Raw genomic sequence first — 21,377 nt, forward strand, 5'->3', positions numbered from 1 at the left:
GGGCCATAAAGAAGGGGGAATTTCTATCCTGAATTATTCAAGGTTATTACAGGATTTCTTTTAGATCAAGGCTAAGAAGAAATTAAATAAAACTTAAGAGGTACTTTGGCAAATCTGTCGGAATGTACAGAAAACCTAAAATGAGCTTAAGCAAAAATAGGGTCTTCAGACTCCTTAAAAGACAATTGTTCTGGGGAGAGAGAGAAGAAAAAAAGAGAGGAAGGGAGAGACAGACAGACCGACAGAGAGAACTCACTTTCCTTGAGCATTATCAATGGACTTTGAGACATGGTAAGTAAACTAATTCCTTTCTTCATAATCCAGAGACCTAGAAGTCTTAGGTGGAGAAATCAACCATAGAAAAAGGTAGGAAACTCGCATGTCTAAAAAGTAAGAAATAAGTTGAATTCAGTCCCTAGACCTAGGTCTCAAATCATTTATTCAGTGTTAATCCATGTTAATAAGACACCAAAGCCTTTAGTTATATATATGGGATGAAAATAACTTGATTTTGGACACTTGGGACATGAAATCAGATTCTTGGAACTGTAACTTGATTGGTGATCTAGAATTTTGTCCAGTTTGATTGAATGAGATGATGACCTGATATCAAGGAAGAATTTCAATGGATTGAACCAATGCTTCAATTAATGGACATGGAAAAATTCCACCATTACCAAAATGAGGACCTGAGGTCAGAAATTGTGAAAGCATTTGTGAACTAAATTAGTTCTATGTCTAACTTCAAGGGAAAGGTCGTCCAGAGATAAAAGCAAGGGAAAATCCTTAGAATTGCAACTACAGTGAAGGGTAAGGGGTTGTAATATAGCTTGTTATTTTAATAAGAACTTTTCTTTGAGAACACTGTGAAGGAAATCATATTAGCCTATTTTATTACATATGGAATTTTAATAACCTGAAAACGTACAACAAGCTACTTCTTTGAGCATGTGTTCTTGGCTTCTAAGAATATGTTTATTTGAACAAATAGCGTCAGAATCACTTGAATATGCTCTGTGTGTATTACCTGTTTCACCTTAGTGGGCAAGGGGAGAAAGGGGCAAGCTGCCAACCTTTACATCTCTTAATGGGGGTTACCATACATTGTGCCTAACCAATAGGTGGTAAATTATTGACCTAAGGCACCCATGCCGTGATCTGTTCAGGCACCATTTGTTATCAAACACTAGTCTAGCTACAGTATTTGATCCTAGCCAACAAGATGCTATTTTTTGGGCCTTTTACGTCCGTTAGGACTCAATGAATTGTAGTTAAGACCTTTTTATGGATATTTGTCTTAAAAACTAGAGATTTTGAGAAAACATGATTTTTGGAATTATATGAACTTTAAACTCACTGAGAATTTGTTAAATTGCCTAGATGCCTGTGACATATGCTTTGAAAATCTATATCTGGCTAACAGGTTCTACTTCCACAAAAGGCCATGTCTTATTTTGGACACCATCTTGAACTGTTGTTTGCTCTACCCTGTTGGATTATTGTTTGTTAATGAGTTGCAGCCTCACCCCTGAAAATATTTTGTAATAAAGAGCAGTCAGGCAAGAAGTGATATGATGAGGAGTTGGGGTTAGTCACTGAGCAGGCTTCTGAGATAGGACTTGGGAGCTGCTCAACAAAAGGATTTGTGCTACCCATAATTTTGATTTTGGGATGTCTGTTTTAGTAATTGGATTCTGGAACTTTTGGGGTTGGACTTACGATATTAGTTGTGGATGTTAATTATGAACCATCAACTATCTTGTTTATCCATGAAATGAATAATAAATAGCATAAAATAAAAGGTATGCCTTCCTTGTGCCTTGGGCTCAGCCCAACTATGCCTTGGGCCTCAAGTGACGCTTGCTTGAGGCAAAGCAAGGCACTTCACATGCACCTCCCTGTACCCTGGGCTTTTTTTGCTCCTGGACTTTCTTTTAACAACTACAGCTTTCATGCATTACTGAAGAAGGAAATCAAATGGAAGCAACTTGAGGTACACCTCAAATACAACACTGCTCTCAAACTTCTTTCATCCACATGCAAATGACTCTTATCTGATGAATTCAATTAAGGATAGCTTTTTGATCAGTACTGAACTACTCTCAGAGAAAACTAAGTTTTTTACCAGATAATATTAAAGGATAAACAACTATACAAAAATAGAGCATTCAGTTCATTTTATGTGATTAGGCCCTCTATAACCCCCTTCCTCCCTTTGAACAAAAGTGTATTAAGAAATATGAAACACAAAGAAATGAAAAAGAAGGAAAAAGAGGGGGGGGTGGGGGTGTTGGTTTGGTTGGGGGGCGTGGGGTGGTGGTTGGCGTGTGTGAAGAAATGAAAGCTATCAATGTAAAACAACTAAGCATATCACCAGTAGCAAGCAAATAGATAAAGCAAAGATGGAATTTTTTTTATCTTAAGTGCTAGAAATGAAAATACACTAAATCAACCGGAACCTAAGAAATAAGTTAGCTTATAGACAAGGGAAATGTTTAAGCCCTACAACAAAGAGAAGATAGAGAAATAACCTCTCCAAATCAAAGCCTCCTACTCCAAGTACATAATCCAAGTCAACTTTTCCAAACTCTGTCCGCTTGAGATGAGCCATGCGATTTATATTCTGCTTTCAGCAAAAGTACCACACCACAGTCCAACACATCCAAAACGAAAAAATAAGAAAAATGAAAGCCATCCAAGCAAGAAGCAAGGTACCAACCTTTATCCGCTGGACCAATGAAGCAATTTCTGGCTCACCAACAAGATCAATCTGGTGGCATCATGGTTAAGTAAATCAATCAGGCTTTAGGACAACAAATCGAACATCTGAAGTTAAATCTATCCTGGATCTTAGCATGATTTTCTGTACAACTTCTTGTTGCAGCGATTCTACAGAACTTTGGTACCATGAGATTCCTTAAATGGAAAAACCACATTGCACATGGTGACAAACCAGGCTGTTCATGAGCTGGGTTTGGGCTATCTTATGACCAGAGAATATACATATAGGCTTTTCAAGAATCCTGATGCTTCAACTAGAGCAGATTAAGGTCAAAGCTTAACTACAGAGCGCAACAAGATAAGAGTGTTCATATGTACCTTATTTACTATAATACGGTCAGCATAGGCAATTTGCTCTACTGCTTCATTGACTACTCCTTTAGGCTTAACCTCATCCAAGTGAAAATCAGCATGTTTAGCATCAACCAAAGTAACAACGCCATCCAGTTTGACATCGTTGAAAATCTGATCCTCAGCATAAAATGTCTGAATGATTGGTGCTGGATTTGCCAATCCTGTGAAGTTGCAAACAAGATTCATGAATATAAAACCCAGAGAAATCCAACACATTTAGCTAGTTGAAATGCTACATATCTGTAAAGGAAGTGTATATACAACTCTATCATATGCCCTAAGACTTCATGATGTAGAACACGAAGTACAGGGAATAAAGTCAGATTGGGTGGTTTCTTGGTAAGGGAGGGAGTGGTTGTTTTTGGTTGTTCTCCCCCTTTAAAGTTGTACCTTTTGGCACCCTTTCTATACATCCTGAATACCTTGGTGTATAGCATCCTTATTTGATATTTATACCATTTACCTTTTTACTTATTGAAAAAAGGGACGGAAAAAAGTTGTCTTAAAATTATCACTGTGGTTTCAAATCATACAAAGATTATGCAAGGCATTATGATTGTAAAGGAAGGAAATCCCTTTCAACATACCAAACATTTTTTTTTTTATAAGTAAAGGAATTTCATTCAAAAGGCACAACGCCACAAGGTATACAGGGAGTATACAAGGCAGCTAAGGCCTCAAAAAACAACAAAAAAATCACCTCCCTTTAAATGGAAGCTATCCACTCTAGGAAGCCTATAAGGGAGAACGCCTCCTCACCTACATACAATTTGGCCCAACTCCACAGATTACAAACAAAAAAAATCTTTAACTTCTGCACGTTCAACACACCTCCCCTAAAAGCTAATCTATTCCTCTCCTTCCAAACCGTCCAAAAAATACACAACGGAATGGCGTCCCAAATCTTTTTCCTTTTCTTTCCCACAAACGAGCCCCTCTAGTTAGCTAAAACCTCCTTTACAGTTTCTGGAAAAACCCATTTCACATCAACTAAACCAAAAACAATATCCCATAGAACTCTAACCACTGTACAATGAATAAGGATATGATTTACACTTTCTTCCTCACAACCACACAGGAAGCAGCGATTTGGAAGTTGAAGCCCTCTTCTTTGAAGTCTATCCAAAGTGAGCACCTTCCCCCATGTCGCCTCCCACGCGAAAAAAGCAACTTTAGTTGGCACCCTTGCCACCCAAATGTTCCTTAAAGGAAAGCCTGTATCATCAGACCTCGCCAACAAACTATAAGCTTCCTTGACCCTGAACTGACCTCTTTTTCCTTTCCTCCACAGGACTGAATCTTCCTCCAAAGAGGGTTTGTGACCCCTCAATATATGGAGAAAATCCCCAACCAACTCCAGCTCCCAATCATTGAAATCCCTCAAAAAATTTAGGTTCCAATTTCCTTGCCCCGAGTTTTGATCCCACATTTTCTCAACCGTTGAATTCCTTTGAACCGTCATACCAAAAAGATGAGGAAAACATTGGGACAGCGTTGACTCTGAACACCACACATCTGTCCAAAATCTGACCGTGTTGCCCTTCCCTACTCTGAAGGTCATGTTATTCCAACACCAATCTGATTCTTTCCAAATCTCTTTCCAAACCCCTACTCCCACCGCCCCATTAGCCTTCTTAGGCCTCCAACCAAAATCCTCCTGCCCATACTTCACCTTGATCACTTGTTTCCAAAGATTATCTTTGTCACAAGCATACCTCCATATCCACTTGCCAAGTAAAGCTTTGTTCAACATAGCTAGCTTCCTTAGGCCTAGCCCACCTTTATCCTTATCTGTACATACCACCTCCCAATTTACCAAATGAATTTTCCCCTCCATATTTCCCCCTCCCACAAGAAGTCCCTTTGCACTTTCTCAAGCCTTCTAGCAACAATCTTGGGCATTCTGAAGATAGACATTTGGTAGATTGGCATGCTAGCCAAAGTACTTTTTATTAAGGTGACTCTTCCCCCTTTAGAAATATATTGCCGTTTCCAAAGCGCTAGTCTCCTCCTGGCTCTCTCTTCCACCCCATCCCACATATAAGGCGCTTTATTGGGAGCCCCTAATGGAAGACCCAAGTACTGAGAAGGTAAGGACCCCACCCTGCAGCCTAGCTCAACAGCCAACTTCTCCATCTCCACCACCTCTCCAACTGGAATGATTTCACTCTTGGCTAAATTAATCCTTAAGCCTGACGCCGCTTCAAACCAGAATAAAATCCAACTTAAATGGGTTAGATGCTCCTTTCTGGCCTCACAGAATATAATTGTATCGTCAGCAAAAAACAAGTGAGAGATATTCAAAGGAGGTTCACTACCATCCCTTATATTGCACCCTGATAAGAAACCCCCCTCCACAGCTCTCCTAATAAGAACATCTAACACTTCTATTCCCATAACAAAGAGATAAGGAGACAGGGGATCTCCTTGTCTAAGACCTTTAGTGCTAGAAAAGAAACTTGCAGGCACACCGTTAACCAACACTGAAAATTTAGCTGAGGATAGGCAGCTCCACATCCACCCCACCCACTTAGGCCCAAAGCCCATTTTTTGCAACACCTTCAACAAAAACTTCCAATTGATACTATCATAGGCTTTTTCTATATCCAGTTTGCAAACAAGGCCCTTTTCTTTTCGTTTCTGCCACGAGTCTATCACTTCATTTGCAATTAAGGAAGCGTCAAGGATTTGTCTTCCCCTCACAAAGGCATTCTGAGAAGTAGAGACCACCTTTCCAACTACTATCTTCAATCTGTTAGCTAGCACTTTAGCCAATAACTTGTAAAGCCCACCCAGTAGACTAATGGGTCTAAAGTCTCCAAGGTCCTCAGCCCCACTTTTCTTGGGGATCAATACCAAGAAAGTGTTGTTTAGGCTCTTGAGGAAAGAGCTATGTTCGTAGAATTCTTTGAACATTTCTAGAATCTCCTCTTTGATAAACTCCCAACAGCTTTGCCAAAAAGCCAGAGTAAAGCCATCCGGGCCAGGGGCTTTATCCCCATTCATCTCCATCAAAGCCGCATGGATTTCATCCTCTGTAAAGGGCCTCTCCAGATTCTCAGCCTCTTGATGGCTGATCTGATCAAGCTGGAGTCTCCCAATATCCGCCTTCCACCCCGTATCTTCTGAGAGAAAATTTTTAAACGCATTAGCAATACCTTCCCTAATTTCCTGCTCCTCTAGAAACCATTCCCCATTAATCTTAATTCTCTCCAAAGAATTATTTCTACGGTGAGCACTTGTCATGCGATGAAAGAACCCCGTGTTTCTATCCCCCTCCTTTAGCCATATTTCCCTTGAGAGCTGTCTCCAGTGAGTTTCCTCCATAATCACCCATTTTCTGTAATTTTCTTTTGCCTCTTTCTTCAGCTCTGTTTCCTCCACAGTCAGAACTCTCTCATTTTCCTCCCTATCCCAGAATTCCACCTGCTGCAAGGCTTCAGATTTGTTGCTCTCCAGCTTACCAAAGACTTCTCTATTCCAGACTTTCAGCTTCTGTTTGATTTCCTTCATCTTAGTAGCCAACTTGTAACTAGCACTGCCCTAACGTCAATTCCTTGCCACCAGCTGCGCACAAGCTCTTTGAAACCCTCAGCCTTAAGCCACATGTTTTCAAATCTGAATGGAGTCGGGCCTCGTCTAATCCCACCCCCCACTAACATAATTGGGAAATGATCGGATACCCGGCGGGGCAATCTACACTGATTAATCCCACTGAATTGGTCTATCCAGCTAGAAAACACCAGGAACCTATCCAAACGAGCCCAGGTCTGATTATTCTGGCCCCCATTCCAAGTACATTCTCCCCCCTGAAGAGGAAGATCCACCAGCCCAAGATCATTCACAATTTCAGCAAATTTCCTCATTGCTGAGCTAATTCTCCTTTGTCTACTCCTTTCCCTCGGAAACAAAGTGATATTAAAATCCCCCCCTATACACCAGGGGTCTTCCCACAGCCCTCTAATCGCCCCAAACTCTTCCCATAACACATCCCTTTCCACTTTAGAGAAAGGTCCATACACTCCCGTAAAAACCTAGACAGTCCCATTTTCTACGTTCCGGAATCTGCAAGATAATGTAAACTGTCCCTCCTCCCAATCTATAATGTCCAAAGACCTTCTATCCCAACATATAAAAATTCCTCCCGAAGCCCCCTCCGCATTCACAACTTTCCAATCGAGGAATCTCCCACAGCCTAAACTTCTCGCTATGCTATCCGTCATAATTTGCATTTTTGTCTCCTGAATACAAATTAAGTCCACCCTCTGATTTCTTATGAACGTCTTAATCACTTTTCTTTTGGAGCTATCATTTGCTCCCCTCACGTTCCAGCTCAGAATTTTCACCTTCATTGGATAATCGTAATTTGGCGCCCTTTGCCCTGTACCGAGCCTTTCTGTCTCATCCCCCCCTCATAATTTATGGAACATTCCAATCTTCTTAGCTCCCTTTCAAACTTAGACTTTTCCAGTAGCTCTTTGCTATGAATTTTCTCCCGTCTTTTTCTGATTTTGGTCAGGAAATTCAATATTTCCTTCTCCAACCCCTCCGTGGGGAAACCCAGGAACTGGCTGAACCTCGCCAAGCCACTCTCTTCCCATTTGCCCTCCGGCTCCCTTCTCTCAACTTGAGCATCATATGTGTCATCGACCCCTTCCATCCCCCTGCCTTTGTCACTACTGCTTTTGGTTAGTCCCAATTCCTTACAGCCATTAATCCTTTCATTACAAGCCTCATACACTATAAGCCACATTGAATTATCAGCCCGAACTGCCTCCTCCAAATCCCCAGAATGATCGTAAAACTCCCCCTCCGGAGTCCGATCAAAAAGAAAAGAGTTGAGATGAGAATCCCCTAAAACCCTTTTTCCCCAAGAACCAGACCCCATTCCATACCTCATTGATTCCTCTTCAAGCGCCCTATCCGTCTCTGTCAGCCTAACCCCACCTTGAAGCTTCCTTGTATCGTCAGACTCCCTCGCAACAAAAGGCTCTGGTTCAGGAGGATAGCCAGAGACAAGCCACTTCAACAAAAAGCCCGTCTCCTCTTGGGCTGCTGATGCTTTTGGGCCCTCCCTTAGCTTTCCACCTGGATCGGGCTGTTGGGAGCAGCCCTTTGAACAATTTGGACCTTCGTTTGACGATCGGACTATTGGCGAAGCTGGGCCTTTAGCATAGCAGCCCACATCTTCCATCGTAAACGACGGGCCTGCATCTGGCCCAAAATCGCTTGCAGCCACACCTTTCTTCTTCAAATCCATGGACCCGCTCAACTTTGGGCCCGCAATTGGACTTAAAGAATGAGACTTGCCAGTTGAAGCCCAATTCCGGGTTGTCGGGCTTAGATCTGGACTGACCTCAACCCGACCCGACCCAGCCTCCTGCACATCCATCCCTTCGACTGACGGATTCAGCGCCTCGAGCCTCACGCTCACCCACTCCTTCGTCACTCGCTGCCCCGCGCGTGAAGTCACCTCACCCCTAACCTCACTACTTTGACGACTGGCTTCGTTTTTGCGCTTTCTCCTCATCACCGGCCAACATTCCCACCATAAGGACACTGCGTAAATCTCCTCCTCCACTTCGATTTCCAGAACACTCGGTCTAAGTTCTCCTCTCAATCTCACTAAGATTCTGGCCCATTGGAGTTCACCCATCAACTTCGTCTGTTCATCGACTGCAATGAACCCGCCACATTCGTCCCCCACTTTCTTCAATATCTCTAGACTCCAAAATGAGATTGGAAGTCCAACTATCCTCACCCAGGCTTCCTTTCTCTCTTCCTCCTCTGCCCAACATCCACTTCTAGGGCTCCAGTACTCCAGCCTTACCTGCCTTCCTTCCATCGCGCGATTCCCAAAGGTAACAACGCGTCTAGCCTCCTCCAATTTTTCAAATTCCAGCAGCACTCTTTCCTTGTCCAGCTTAGCCAGCCCTAAACTACCTTTAAGCTCCCAAGACTTTGCCCAGATTTGCCCCAACTTCGCAAGGTCATCTTCTCCTCCTGACCTCTGTTTCCAACTCGCCACAACACAATGATTCAATTTCTGTAATAGTCCTATTGATTCCTCCTTTTTCACCTTCACTACAACAGCATTTGGGATACCCGACATTGGTCGTTTCACCATTGTTGCATACGATCTTCCCACACCAGCCTTCTCCGCAACCTTTCCTTCCTGATTGTCTGATTTTTTGCCAAGAAACCCTACCATCTGGTTAAGCTTCTCCGCCATGGTCATCCACCCCCTTTTATCCCTTCTACCTCTCGGGATGAAAATGCAGTACCTCTTCCCCTCTATATCGGAGATCCCTAGCCGTATAAACCCCCCCGCTCTGTTTATCCCTCGTATCAAAGAATACATTCTCCCCTGCTCCTTCCATTCCCTTCCCCATCTTGCTTCTTTCTCATCCTTGATACAGAGATTCAACCCTTCTAAGAAAAACCCTATGCTATCCGAACCCAATCAGACCCATGACGACACCCCTCCCTTCTTCTCCAAAATGAAGCCTTGGGTTTTTCCTCTTCTATCCTCCACAACAATCTCGAACTCCTTGAATTCCACTGTGAAGCAGCACTCCTTCCTTCTGATCCGCGGCGCCGAGCTCTCCTCCCCCTCCTCACCATCGCACTCGCCGTCGCACTCTCTCTTGCCCTCTTTCGCTCTCTCTCTCATCTGGGATCCTTTGTTTCCTAGCACTTTCCCTTTCAACATACCAAACATAGAGATAACATGGAGCAAAATGGATAGGAATGATGGAGTTGTATAAGAATTTCCATTCATACAAACAAAGAGGCATGAAAGCAGTGGAGCAAACCTCCAAGTTTGACTATCTTTGTATACAGATTGGTTTAATGAAGTAATGAATAAATGACATCTTACAACCAAGGGATCCTAATCCAACCATTTGAGATGAAATGGGGTGGTTCATGTCAACCTAGAAGATACTTGAGAATATGCCTTGATGGCAAAAAACATAAAAAGGGTTTGGAGTTCAGTGAAAGAAAATCATATCTGGAAACCTAAATGGTGAGCCAGAGACTAATAAAAGTGTTGTTCAGTGAAAATAAAATCAGTTGGGGATTGCCATCAGTGACATGAATATTGACGTTGATAAGGAGTGGAAAAGGGAAGGAAATAGCAAGCTTGGAATGTCAAGCAACACTGCTTCAAGTTCCTCAAAACAAAGCAGAAAATTACAGATTTGATCATTTGCTTGTGCAAAAATGGGAGGCACTGCTTACCCATGTCCACAAAAAAGGGAGATAAGGAACAACAAGGGGCTAACATGATGAAGAGGACAAAATAATATTCTTCCAGTGCAAGGGGAGTCATTGGCTTTGCAATGATCAACGACATGCTGGAGGTTTAAGAAAGTTGGAGAAGACAATTCTTTTTGTGCTGGAGTCTTTTGTCATAGTAAGATATGCAATATTATTGTTGATGTCAGCAGCAGCCAGAACGTTGTTTCAGTGAAGGTTGTTAAAAAGTTGAGGTTGCCCATTTAAAAGCATCTTAACCTCTACAAGGTTATATGATTTCAAAATGGAAATAAAGCACCCTACTTCCTTTCATCTGGTTACATTTACTAGGTGATAATATAGATTTGTTTTTATAGGCAAAAGTGCAATAGATATATTAAAGAGCCAAAAAATGCTACACAAAGCATATAGGAAATATACATGTGCGCACCAAAGAAAAAACACAAAAATCCTCCTCTTATTGGCAACCTAACCAATCAATAAAATCAATCATAGAGAAGGACTCTTGTCTTAGACCACCTTTGGTCCATTGTAAAAGTTACATAAAAGAGAGAATTTTAGCTCTTGATCTAAAAGCTCAACATTATCCAAATAGTCCAAGACAAACAAAGAGGAGCTACATTCCACGCCTTCTTTCTCCTCTTCCCAATGGATCGGCTATGCCAGCTAAGTAGCGTTACTTAGACTAAGGTATGCAACACCCAAACCACTCCAGACAAGGAGAAGACTAACTATCATAACAAAATTGCCTTGAAACAATGAAGAAGGATGTGATCGCAAGATTCCCCCTCACCTTTACATAGAAAACATTTGTTCACCAAAGTCCAACCTCTCCTCTTCAAGGTGTCCATGATTAGAATCCTTTTCCAAGTTGCTTCCCAAACAAAAAAAGAAAAAAAAAACTAACTTTTATTGGAGCCCAAGAATTCCAAATAAGCCTTGCCGAGAAAGAATCTAAACCCCTCTGAACCATCCCATCATAGAAAGATTTAACTGAAAACTAGCCTCCCTTAGTAGCCATCCACACCACTTTGTCATTCACCTTCCTACTCACTGATTTACCATGCAAACACAAAAGGAGTGCTTCAACACAACCTAATTCCCAATCTTGAAAATTCCTTACAAAATGAGGGTTCCAATACCCCCTAAATTCAGCCTGCTTCCAAGCATCACATACCCAAGCCTTCTTTTAAGTGACTATAGCAAACAAAGAAGGGAAAGAGGTCCTCAAAGAGGTGTCCCCACACCAAATGTCCTTTTAAAATCTTACCCTTATTCCATTGCCCAAAACATAGGAAATCTTGCTTTTGAAAGCTTCCCATCCTTTCCTTATAGCTTTCCACAATCCTATGCCATAACTGTCCCTTGCCTCCAAAGAGCACCAACCCCTTTCTTCTACCCCATACTTACCAATGATTACTTTCTTCCACAAGGGCTCCCCTTCTGACATGAACCTCCAACTCCATTTGCCTAATAGAGCCTTGTTCAAAATAGAAAGATTTTAAATGTCTAGCCCTCCTTCCACCCTTGGCTTACAAACTTTGCGCCAACTCACTAAGTGAAGCTTATTTTCAAGAGATCCCCCTCCCCAAAGAAAGTCCCTTTGAAGTTTTTCCAATCTACAACACATCTTTCTTAGAACAACAAAAATGGACATGAAATAAATGGTAGCCTAGACAAGGTACTTTTGATAAGAGTTAAAGCACCCCCCCTTGGACAAGTATTGTCTCTTCCACTTTGCGAGCTTTCTTTGCATCCTCTCTTCCACCAAGTCCCACATTGTGGTCGATTTAAAGGTAGAACCCAAAGGAAGCCCAAGATACTTGGAAGGTAACAACCCCATTTTACATCCTAGAATATCCACCAACTCCTCCATTATAGGAACCCTTCCAGTTGAGATGAGCTCACCTTTTTCAAGGTTGATCTTAAGCCCAGAAATTGCTTTAAGCCGCATCAAGACCCAATGAAGATGCAATAGTTGGTCCTTAGAAGTCTCACAAAAAATCAATGCATCATCCACAAACAAAAGATGAGACACCTCCACTCCCTCGCCACATCTGCCTCCCACCTTAAATCCTGAAAGAAAACCCCCCCTCCCTAGCTTTCTTAAGAAGAAAGCTAAGTGCCTTCATAGCCAAACAAATAAATAAGGAGACAAAGGATCTCTTTCCTTCAACCCTCTTGAGCTATGAAAAAATCAACAAGAGTCCCATTGATCAAAACTAAAAATTTGGCTATAGAAGTATACCAAGTAATCTACTCAATCCACTTATGACCAAAATCTATCTTATCCAAAACCGCAAATAAGAAGTTCCAATTTACATGATCATAGGCTTTTTCTCTGTCTAACTTACATAGAATGCCATTAGAACCACTCTTTAACCTCAAATCAATGGCTTCATTGGCAATAAGGACTGCATTAAGAATTTGTCTCCTTTCAAAAAAGCATTCTAAGAAGAAAAGATGAACTTTCCCACCACTCTTTTAAGTCTATTTGCTAAAACCTTGGCCAATAATTTGTACAAACTCCCAACCAAGCTAATAGGCCTAAAATCCTTTAAATCGTCTGCACCACCCTTTTTTGGGATTAAGACCAAAAAGGTAGCATTCAAACTTCTTTCAAACTGCCCAAGGTCAAAGAATTCCTTAAAGAAGCCTAACACATCACCCTTGACAAAGTCCCAACAAAGATGCCAAAAACCCATGGTAAACCCATGAGACCTGAAGCTTTATCCCCATTCAAAGTTGATAGAGTTGAAAAGACTTCCTCCTCAAAGAAAGGATGCTCCAAACTCCTCGCCTCCTCCCGACTCAAAGACTCAAAAGACAATCCATTAATGCTAGGTCTCTAGTAACTGTTTTCAATAAAGAGATGACTAAATGCATTGATCACCCCTCCTTAATCTCCTCCTCACCAGACAACCAGTTCCCACCCACCCTTGTTATCTATGTTATCACCTAGTAATGATAATACAAATCATAAGCCTTATTATCTATATTATCATTACTAGGTGATAATATAGATAATAAGGCTTATGTCCATAGTTAGAATCCCTTTCCAGTTTGCTCTGAAAGTTACCATTTTGTTATCAATGCCTCATGAGCCACCTTTTTGCTTTTGAATTTTGGAAAATGTTGAAGCTGAAACCATGGTTTCAAAGGGATCATCTTGGTAAGCACTTCTAAGCTGGAGCGATGGTGGAGATGAAGACTCTGTCAAGCTTAGAATTTCTCTCTTAAATAAGTTGGAATCAATTATCTGTTCATTGAAAAGTTTTAAATTGTTGTCAAGGTAAAGGTGAGGATGAGAGCATGGGGTGAAGCTGGTGGTTCAAGGGAGGGAAGAAGTTGCTTCGTGGTGGAGGCCAAATCATTCGAAATCTTGATTGAAGAGTTGGGAGGCAAGCTAAGAGGTTGCATTTGGGAGAGAAGCAAAGGGGTCTCCTCATGGATTAGATTCGGGGAGGCTAGCTTAAGGTGCTTACTAGATGGAGTGGAAGCTTGCTGTAGAGAGGTTAACAATAGTGTTTGGGCTTCTGGCTGGGAGGAGGGGAATAGAAAGTATAGGTTGGAGCGCCGTTCGAATGGGGCAGGTAGGTTCATCTTCTGCTCAGTTCGTGACATTGATTCAAAAAAGTACAGCATTATTGTTCCAGAGGGAAAGGGACAATCTTTTGGCTGGAATTCCTTGGCTGAGAGGCTGAGAGATCTTGGTGTGACCCCCTTAGGTGGCTTGCAGGGTCCTAAAGGGTCAGAGGACTTGTTGAGGACGAAAGGGGGCTCGAAGGTCCAGTGGAGGGAGAAAGGGGTGGAGCTGAAAACATATGCAGATGCTGTAAGGAAAAGCCCGGGAAGGGTAGGCCAGTCAGTTTGGATAGAAGTGGGAGAAGGAGAAGTGCGTGGAAGAATAGAACAAATGAGTCAGTGTCTGGTAGGCTGGTGGGGACCTAGTTCAACTCCTTGCCCTGAGGTGGAGTACGTAAGAAGTTAGGCACCGAAGCATTGGGCTTTGAAGGGGAATCTGAGGGTGGCCACGCTAGGCAGAGGATTATTGCTATTTGATTTCGAGTTACCAGGCGAGGTTGAGCGTGTTTTAGCCAGAGGCCTGAGAAATTCAAGGAGAATGTTATAGTCTTGGAGAGATGGAACCCTGAGGTGGGGTGTCTTCGCAAGGAGCCCATGGCTAAAGAAGTTTAGGTAAGGGTGATCGGACACCCCTTCATTTAAGAAGCACGGAGGTGTTTAAAAGAATTGGAGATGAATGTGGAGGATTCATAGCAGCGGATAAATCACCTTTACATGAGATGCAATGGGCTCGGATACTGGTGAGGTGCGTGGACAGGGAGTTTCCCAGCACTGCCCATATTGTTGTGGGGTCGGGTTGTTATTCCCTTGAACTTTGGTGGGACTCTTCCCCCTGGTTCACGCAGGTGGTGCTGGCGGGATGTTTTAGCGAGGAAGGTAGCTCAAGGGAAGGAGAAGAGGTTGGTGGAACAGATCGTGATCTCAGCCGTGGAAGTCAAAAGGAGAAGGTGGAGCAATTGAGGTTGCAGCAGGGAGAGAGTGCGGTGTCAGCCTGTGGAGGCAATCCTACCCTCTGTCCTGCTGTGTTCTATGAGGCAGGGGATGCAGTGGAGGGTAGAGTAAGGTCAGCTGATGGACGGGTTAGAGAGGGCGATGTGATCTCTTTGAATAAGTTGGACAGCCCAGCTCTTGGGCCAAGTATCGGGCCAAACGGGCCAGCCCATGGGGTGTTTTTGGGCCTTTCTCAATTAAGTGGGGAAAGGCAGGGGCCTTTTAAAGAAACCCAGGAGGAATTAGGCTGTGACTTAAGGCCCAATGTCACTTACGGGGTGAAAGGAGAGGGCTTTGGGATTGTAGGGCCTGTTGCAGCAAAAGGAGGAGATTTAAATGGGGAAGAATTTCGAGCCCTCGAGCTAGGGCACAATCACCAGGCGTGGAGAAAGGCTTAGGAGATGTCGACCTTCTTGTCCTTGGGGAAGCACCTTCGGCCTCTCATCCTAGGGCTCAGATGTTTAGCTCGGAGAGTGAAGCTTTTGTAGTGGAGGACCCTATCGTCGACAATTTGAGAGCTGCGTCGCCGTTGGAAGCCTCTGCGGTGACGAAAAGTGGGTCGTTGACTGATGAAGCGCTGCGTGATGAAGCTTCCAGGTATGTCGGACTACCTTCGCCTTCTGTGGGGGGTCGGGAAATTTCTCCTTCTTTTCTTTTTTCTGGGATCGATCGGGCGGGGACGAAAGAGAGGGTTTCGTCTAGTTTGATTTCTGAGATTGAGGGAGAGGAGCAGCTCCCTCTTAGCATTATACTGGCAAATGGCAGCAATGGGGAGATGGGCCTAGAGGGGAAGAGATCCTCGGGTGGTGAAGGAAGGGGGGATGAGTTCGAGATATTGTTACAAGACTTTACGGGAGTATATGGACCTACTATGAAACGGTATAGAGAGTTGTTTTGGGAAGAGTTAGGAGCCATTCGAGGGCTGTGGTCTGACCCTTGGTGTATTGGCGGGGACTTTAACATGGTCAGATTTCCTAGCGAGCGCAGTAGAGAAGGAAGACTGACTGGTTCTATGAGAAGATTTTCGGAGGTGATTGAGGAGTTGGCTTTAAAAGATTTGCCTCTCCATGGGGGGTTGTTCACGTGGAGTGGAGGGCTGAATGGTCTTTCAAGGTCCAGACTAGACTGTTTTCTGATTTCGGAGGATTGGGAGAATCAATTCAATGGGCGATTCAGTGTTCTCTCCCAAGACCGGTGTCTGATCACTTCCCAATTCTGTTAGATGGGGGTGGGACAAGGAGAGGTCCAATTCCATTTCGGTTCGAGAATATGTGGTTGAAGGAGGAGGGGTTTAAGGAGCTGTTAAAGGGCTGGTGGCAAGGATTTAATTACAGTGGGTCCTATAGTTTCATCTTGACAGAAAAATTAAAGGCTCTGAAAATTAAACTGAAGGAATGGAACTCGGAAGTCTTTGGTAAAGTGGGGGTGAATAAAGGGTTGGCTCTGGATAAGGTATCCTACTGGGATAATCAGGAGCAACTTAGAGCTTTAAATGAGCAGGAGCTAGAGGCGAGAAAGGAGGCTAGGGAGGAGTTTAAGAAATGGGCTCTAATGGAGGAGACTTCATGGAGACAAAAATCAAGATAAATTTGGCTGAAGGAAGGCGATAAGAACAAGGGATTTTTCCACAAGATGGCAAATTCTAACAGAAGGAGGAACTGTTTGAAAAAAATTAAAGTCAATGGCACCTGGCTTTCAGAAGATCATGATATTCAAAGGGGAGTAGTGAGGGCCTTTAAGGACCTTTTATCAGAACCAGGAGGATGGCGTCCTTGTTGCAACAACATTGAGTTTGAGAGCACTGGGGTTGAAGAGGAAGCCAGGCTGGAGGAGAGTTTTTCTGTGGATGAGGTGTTCTCGGCCCTATCAGATCTGAATGGGGACAAGGCCCCTGGTCCGGACGGGTTCTCCCTTGCATTCTGGCAATTCTGCTGGGATTTTGTCAAAGATGAGGTCTTGGGTTTCTTCAAAGATTTTTATGAGGGGAAAATTCGTCAGAAGCCTGAACACCTCCTTCTTGGTTTTAATCCCAAAGAAGTGTGGGGCTGAAGACTTGAGCGATTTCAGACCCATCAGTTTGGTGGGGGGTCTCTACAGGCTGCTTGCTAAGGTCTTAGCCAATAGATTGAAAAAGGTAGTGGGAAAAGTGGTGTCCTCAACCCAAAATGCCTTTGTTGAAGGTAGGCAAATTCTTGATGCTGCGTTAATTGCTAATGAGGTCATAGACTCCTTGTTGAAAAGAAAGGAAAGTGCGGTCTTGTGTAAATTGGACTTAGAGAAGGCCTATGATCGAATTAATTGGGATTTCCTGCTATCAGTGATGCAAAGAATGGGTTTTGGGGAGAAATGGATTGGGTGGATTAGATGGTGCATATCCACCGCTTCGTTTTCGGTTTTGGTCAATGGTTCTCCAACCGGTTTTTTTCGGAGCTCCATGGGGTTAAGGCAAGGAGACCCCCTCTCTCCTTACCTTTTTGTCTTAGGAATGGAGGCCTTAAGTGGTCTCATCAACAGAGCAGTGAGAGGGGGTTTTCTTTCAGGCTGCAGGATAGGGGGAAGGGAAGGTGTCGGGATCCAAGTTACGCACCTGCTGTTCGCCGATGATACTTTGGTCTTCTGTGATGACTCTCAAGAGCAACTGGCTTTTCTAAGTTGGTTATTAATGTGGTTTAAAGCCACTTCCGGACTGCGCATTAATTTGAACAAAAGTGAGATTTTTCCGATGGGTAGAGTGGAGAATGCTAAGTTACTGGCAACTGAGCTTGGCTGCAAAGTGGGATCTCTCCCTTACACTTATTTGGGGCTCCCTTTGGGTGCTTCGCATAAGTCAGTGAAGGTCTGGGACAGAGTGGAAGAGCGGATGAGGAAGAAACTTGCCTTGTGGAAGAGGCAATTCATTTCTAAGGAAGGAAGAATCACTCTCATCCGGAGTACTTTGGCGAGTATGCCAACTTATCTTATGTCATTATTTGTGCATGCCGAGAGTGGTTAAATTAAGACATGAGAAAATCCAAAGGGACTTTCTTTGGGGAGGGGGAGCGTTGGAGAAGAGGCCCCATCTTGTTAAGTGGGCTGTTGTCTGTACTCACAAAAAGATGGGTGGATTGGGGATTAGAATTCTCTCCATTCTTAATAGAGCCCTCTTGTGCAAATGGAGTTGGGTTGAAAGAGACTCATATTGGAAGCTTATTATTAGTACGAAGTATGGGATTGAAAGAGGAGGGTGGAGCACTTGCGGGGCTAGGGAGGGCCATGGGTTAGGGCTTTGGAAGGAAATCAGCAAGGAAGGTTTGCTACTACTCAATAATGTATCTTTCTCGGTGGGGGATGGTAAAAGGGTGAGGTTTTGGAAAGACATTTGGTGCGGGAACACCCCCCTTTGTGAGGCTTTTCCCTCCTTGTTTGATTTAGCGAGTTCTAAAGATGCGTGGGTTGCGGACTATTGGGACCCAATGGGGGAAGAGGGAGGGTGGACTTCACTTTTCCTTAGACTTTTCAACGATTGGGAGGTGGAGGAGGTGGAGAGACTCCTATCGTCCATTCAAGGGAAGAGGTTGGATGCTGATGGGGAGGATAGGATGTTGTGGAAAGGGACGAAAAATGAGATTTTCACTGTAAAATCTCTTTACAAGTCTCTTGCTCATAGCTGTGCAGTCTCGTTTCCGGGCAATATTATTTGGAGTCCGTATGTTCCTACAAAGGTGAGTTTTTTTGCTTGGGAAGCTTCTTGGGAGAAGGTCCTTACTCAAGATCAGCTCAAGAGGACACGCTGGATTTTAGCCAACAAATGTTGTTTGTGTTGCGTTGAAGAGGAAACGATAAATCATATCCTTGTTCATTGTTCTAAGACGAAGATTTTGTGGGATCTTGTGTTTTCTCTTTTTAGGGTTAATTGGGTTCTACCGTTTTCGGTGAGAGACACTCTATTAAGTTGGTATGTTTCTTTTTTTTTTTTGATACGTAAACACAAATATATTAGCAAAGGCAAACGCCGCAAGGTACACAGGGAGTATACGAGGCGACGACGGCCTCACAACAAAAGACCAAAAAACAAACAAAAAAACCCACCAGCCCTCAACTGGAGGCTAGCCACTCCAGGAAACCTATAAGGGAGCGGGACTCCGCACCATTATACAACTTAGCCCACCCCCACAAATTACAAACAAAAGAATATTTAATTTTCTGTATAGCAAGCTCCCCCCCCTAAATGCTAATCTATTCCTTTCTTTCCATACCGTCCAAAAAATAAATAACGGTATGGATCTCCAAATTCTCTTCCTCTTTTTGCCCACAAAAGAGCCCTTCCAGCTGATAATCACCTCCTTTACAGTTTCTGGAAAAACCCACTGGGCTCCAAACAGGCTAAGAACCATCCCCCACAACACTCCAGCCACTGTACACTGAATGAGAAGATGATTTACATTTTCCTCCTCACTACCACAAAGGTAACACCTGTTAGGCATCTGCCATCCTCTCTTTTGAAGCCTATCAATAGTAAGAACCCTTCCCCAAGTCGCTTCCCAAGCCAAAAACGCTAACTTGGAAGGAACATTCTCCACCCAAACTCCTTTTTTGGGAAACATAGGGGTGCTATGGCTGGTCACCAGCCATACGCATCCTTGACTTCATACTTCCCATTTTTTCCCCCCTTCCATACAGCCAAGTCTTCCTCCAAGGATATTCTTTGACTCCTTAAGATTTGTAGCAATTCGTCAACCAGGGTCAGCTCCCAATCATTGAACCTTCTAATAAACCTAAGGTTCCAGCCTCCTTGGCCAGCAGACTGGTCCCATAACTCCCCCACAGTGGCACTTTTTTGTGCAGCCACATTAAAGAGATTAGGGAATCTCCTGGCCAGCCCCACATCCCCACACCAAGTGTCCTTCCAAAAGCTGATTTTGGTGCCTTTTCCAACCTTAAAAGCCATATTGTTCCAACACCAATCTGCTTCTTTCATAATATCCTTCCAAAGCCCAACACCAAAAGCCCCATTTGCTTTTTTAGTTCTCCACCCAAAATCCTCTTGTCCATACTTTGCCACAAGAACACGTTTCCACATCTCCTCCTTAGCATGAGCAAACCTCCAAACCCATTTTCCAAGGAGGGCTTTGTTCAAGAAGACTAGTTTCCTCAAGCCAAGCCCCCCCTTCTCTTTGCTCACACACACCCTCTCCCAACTGACAAGGTGAGCTTTCCTCTCCAAACTTCCCCCTCCCCACAAGAAGTCTCTTTGCAAATTTTCTAGTCTTCTCGCCACTGTCTTAGGCATACGGAATAGGGACAGCTGGTATAGTGGCATGCTGGCCAGTGTACTCTTTATAAGGGTGATTCTACCACCCTTAGAGAGATATTGCCGCTTCCACATGGCTAGTTTCCACCTCATCCGTTCCTCCACCCCATCCCACACGAAGCTAGCTTTATTTGGCGCACCCAGGGGCAGCCCCAGATAGGTTGAAGGCAGCTGCCCAACCTTGCATCCCAATTCCACAGCCATCTCCCGGATCTCCTCCACCTCCCCCACCGGAATAATCTCGCTTTTAGCCAAGTTAATCCTCAGCCCCGAAGCAGCTTCAAACCAGCATAAGGTCCAGCTCAAACAGGTCATATCTTCTTTCTTAGCCTCGCAAAAAACTATGGCATCATCCGCAAAGAGGAGGTGAGAGATGCTAACAGCCTGCCCCCTACCCCTCTGGATTCTACATCCAGTGATGCAGCCCCCTTCCACAGCCTTCAAATCAGGACACTCAGCACCTCCATTCCCATGATAAACAAATATGGAGATAGGGGGTCGCCTTGCCGAAGTCCCTTGGAGCTAGGGAAGAAGCCAGCTGGCTCCCCGTTTACTAAAACCGAGAACTTGGCAGTCGATATGCAGCTCCATATCCACTCCCTCCACTTAGTCCCAAAGCCCATTTTCTCCATTACCCTCATCAAAAACTGCCAATTGACGCTATCGTACGCCTTTTCGATATCTAGTTTGCAGATTAGGCCCTTCTTTCCTTCTTTTTTCCATGAGTCAATCACCTCATTTGCGATTAGAGACGCGTCCAAAATCTGCCTTCCCCTTACAAACGCGTTCTGGTCATAGGAAATCACTCTATCCATCACCTTCTTAACCCTATTGGCCAACACCTTAGCCAATAGTTTGTATAATCCGCCCAAAAGACTGATCGGCCTGAAGTCCCCCAGCTCCTCCGCTCCTCCTTTTTTGGGTATCAGCACCAAGAACGTGGCATTGAGACTCTTGAGAAAGGTGTTATGTTCATGGAATTCCTTGAACATCTCCAACACCTCCTCCTTCACAAACTCCCAGCTGAATTGCCAAAAAGCTCCCGTAAAGCCATCCGGGCCTGGAGCCTTGTCCCCATTCATGTCCATTAGAGCCGAGTGGACTTCCTCTTCCATGA

The 21,377-nt window shown here is 43.8% G+C and overlaps 1 protein-coding gene across 1 annotated transcript in view; it reads right to left on the reverse strand.

Annotated features, from left to right (window-relative positions):
• The window catches only part of LOC117921775 (P-loop guanosine triphosphatase YjiA-like), a 44,177-nt gene that overhangs the window by 11,293 nt on the left and 11,507 nt on the right, over positions 1 to 21,377 (reverse strand). The window contains exons 5-7 of the mRNA XM_034839734.1: positions 3,100 to 3,296; positions 2,720 to 2,770; positions 2,532 to 2,623 (exon numbers count right to left, since the gene is read on the reverse strand). Coding sequence (XP_034695625.1) covers positions 2,532 to 2,623; positions 2,720 to 2,770; positions 3,100 to 3,296 — 340 coding nt within the window. The remainder of the gene's footprint in view (positions 1 to 2,531; positions 2,624 to 2,719; positions 2,771 to 3,099; positions 3,297 to 21,377) is intronic.

Source organism: Vitis riparia, chromosome 9 (assembly GCF_004353265.1).
Source record: "Vitis riparia cultivar Riparia Gloire de Montpellier isolate 1030 chromosome 9, EGFV_Vit.rip_1.0, whole genome shotgun sequence".
NCBI lineage: Eukaryota > Viridiplantae > Streptophyta > Magnoliopsida > Vitales > Vitaceae > Vitis > Vitis riparia.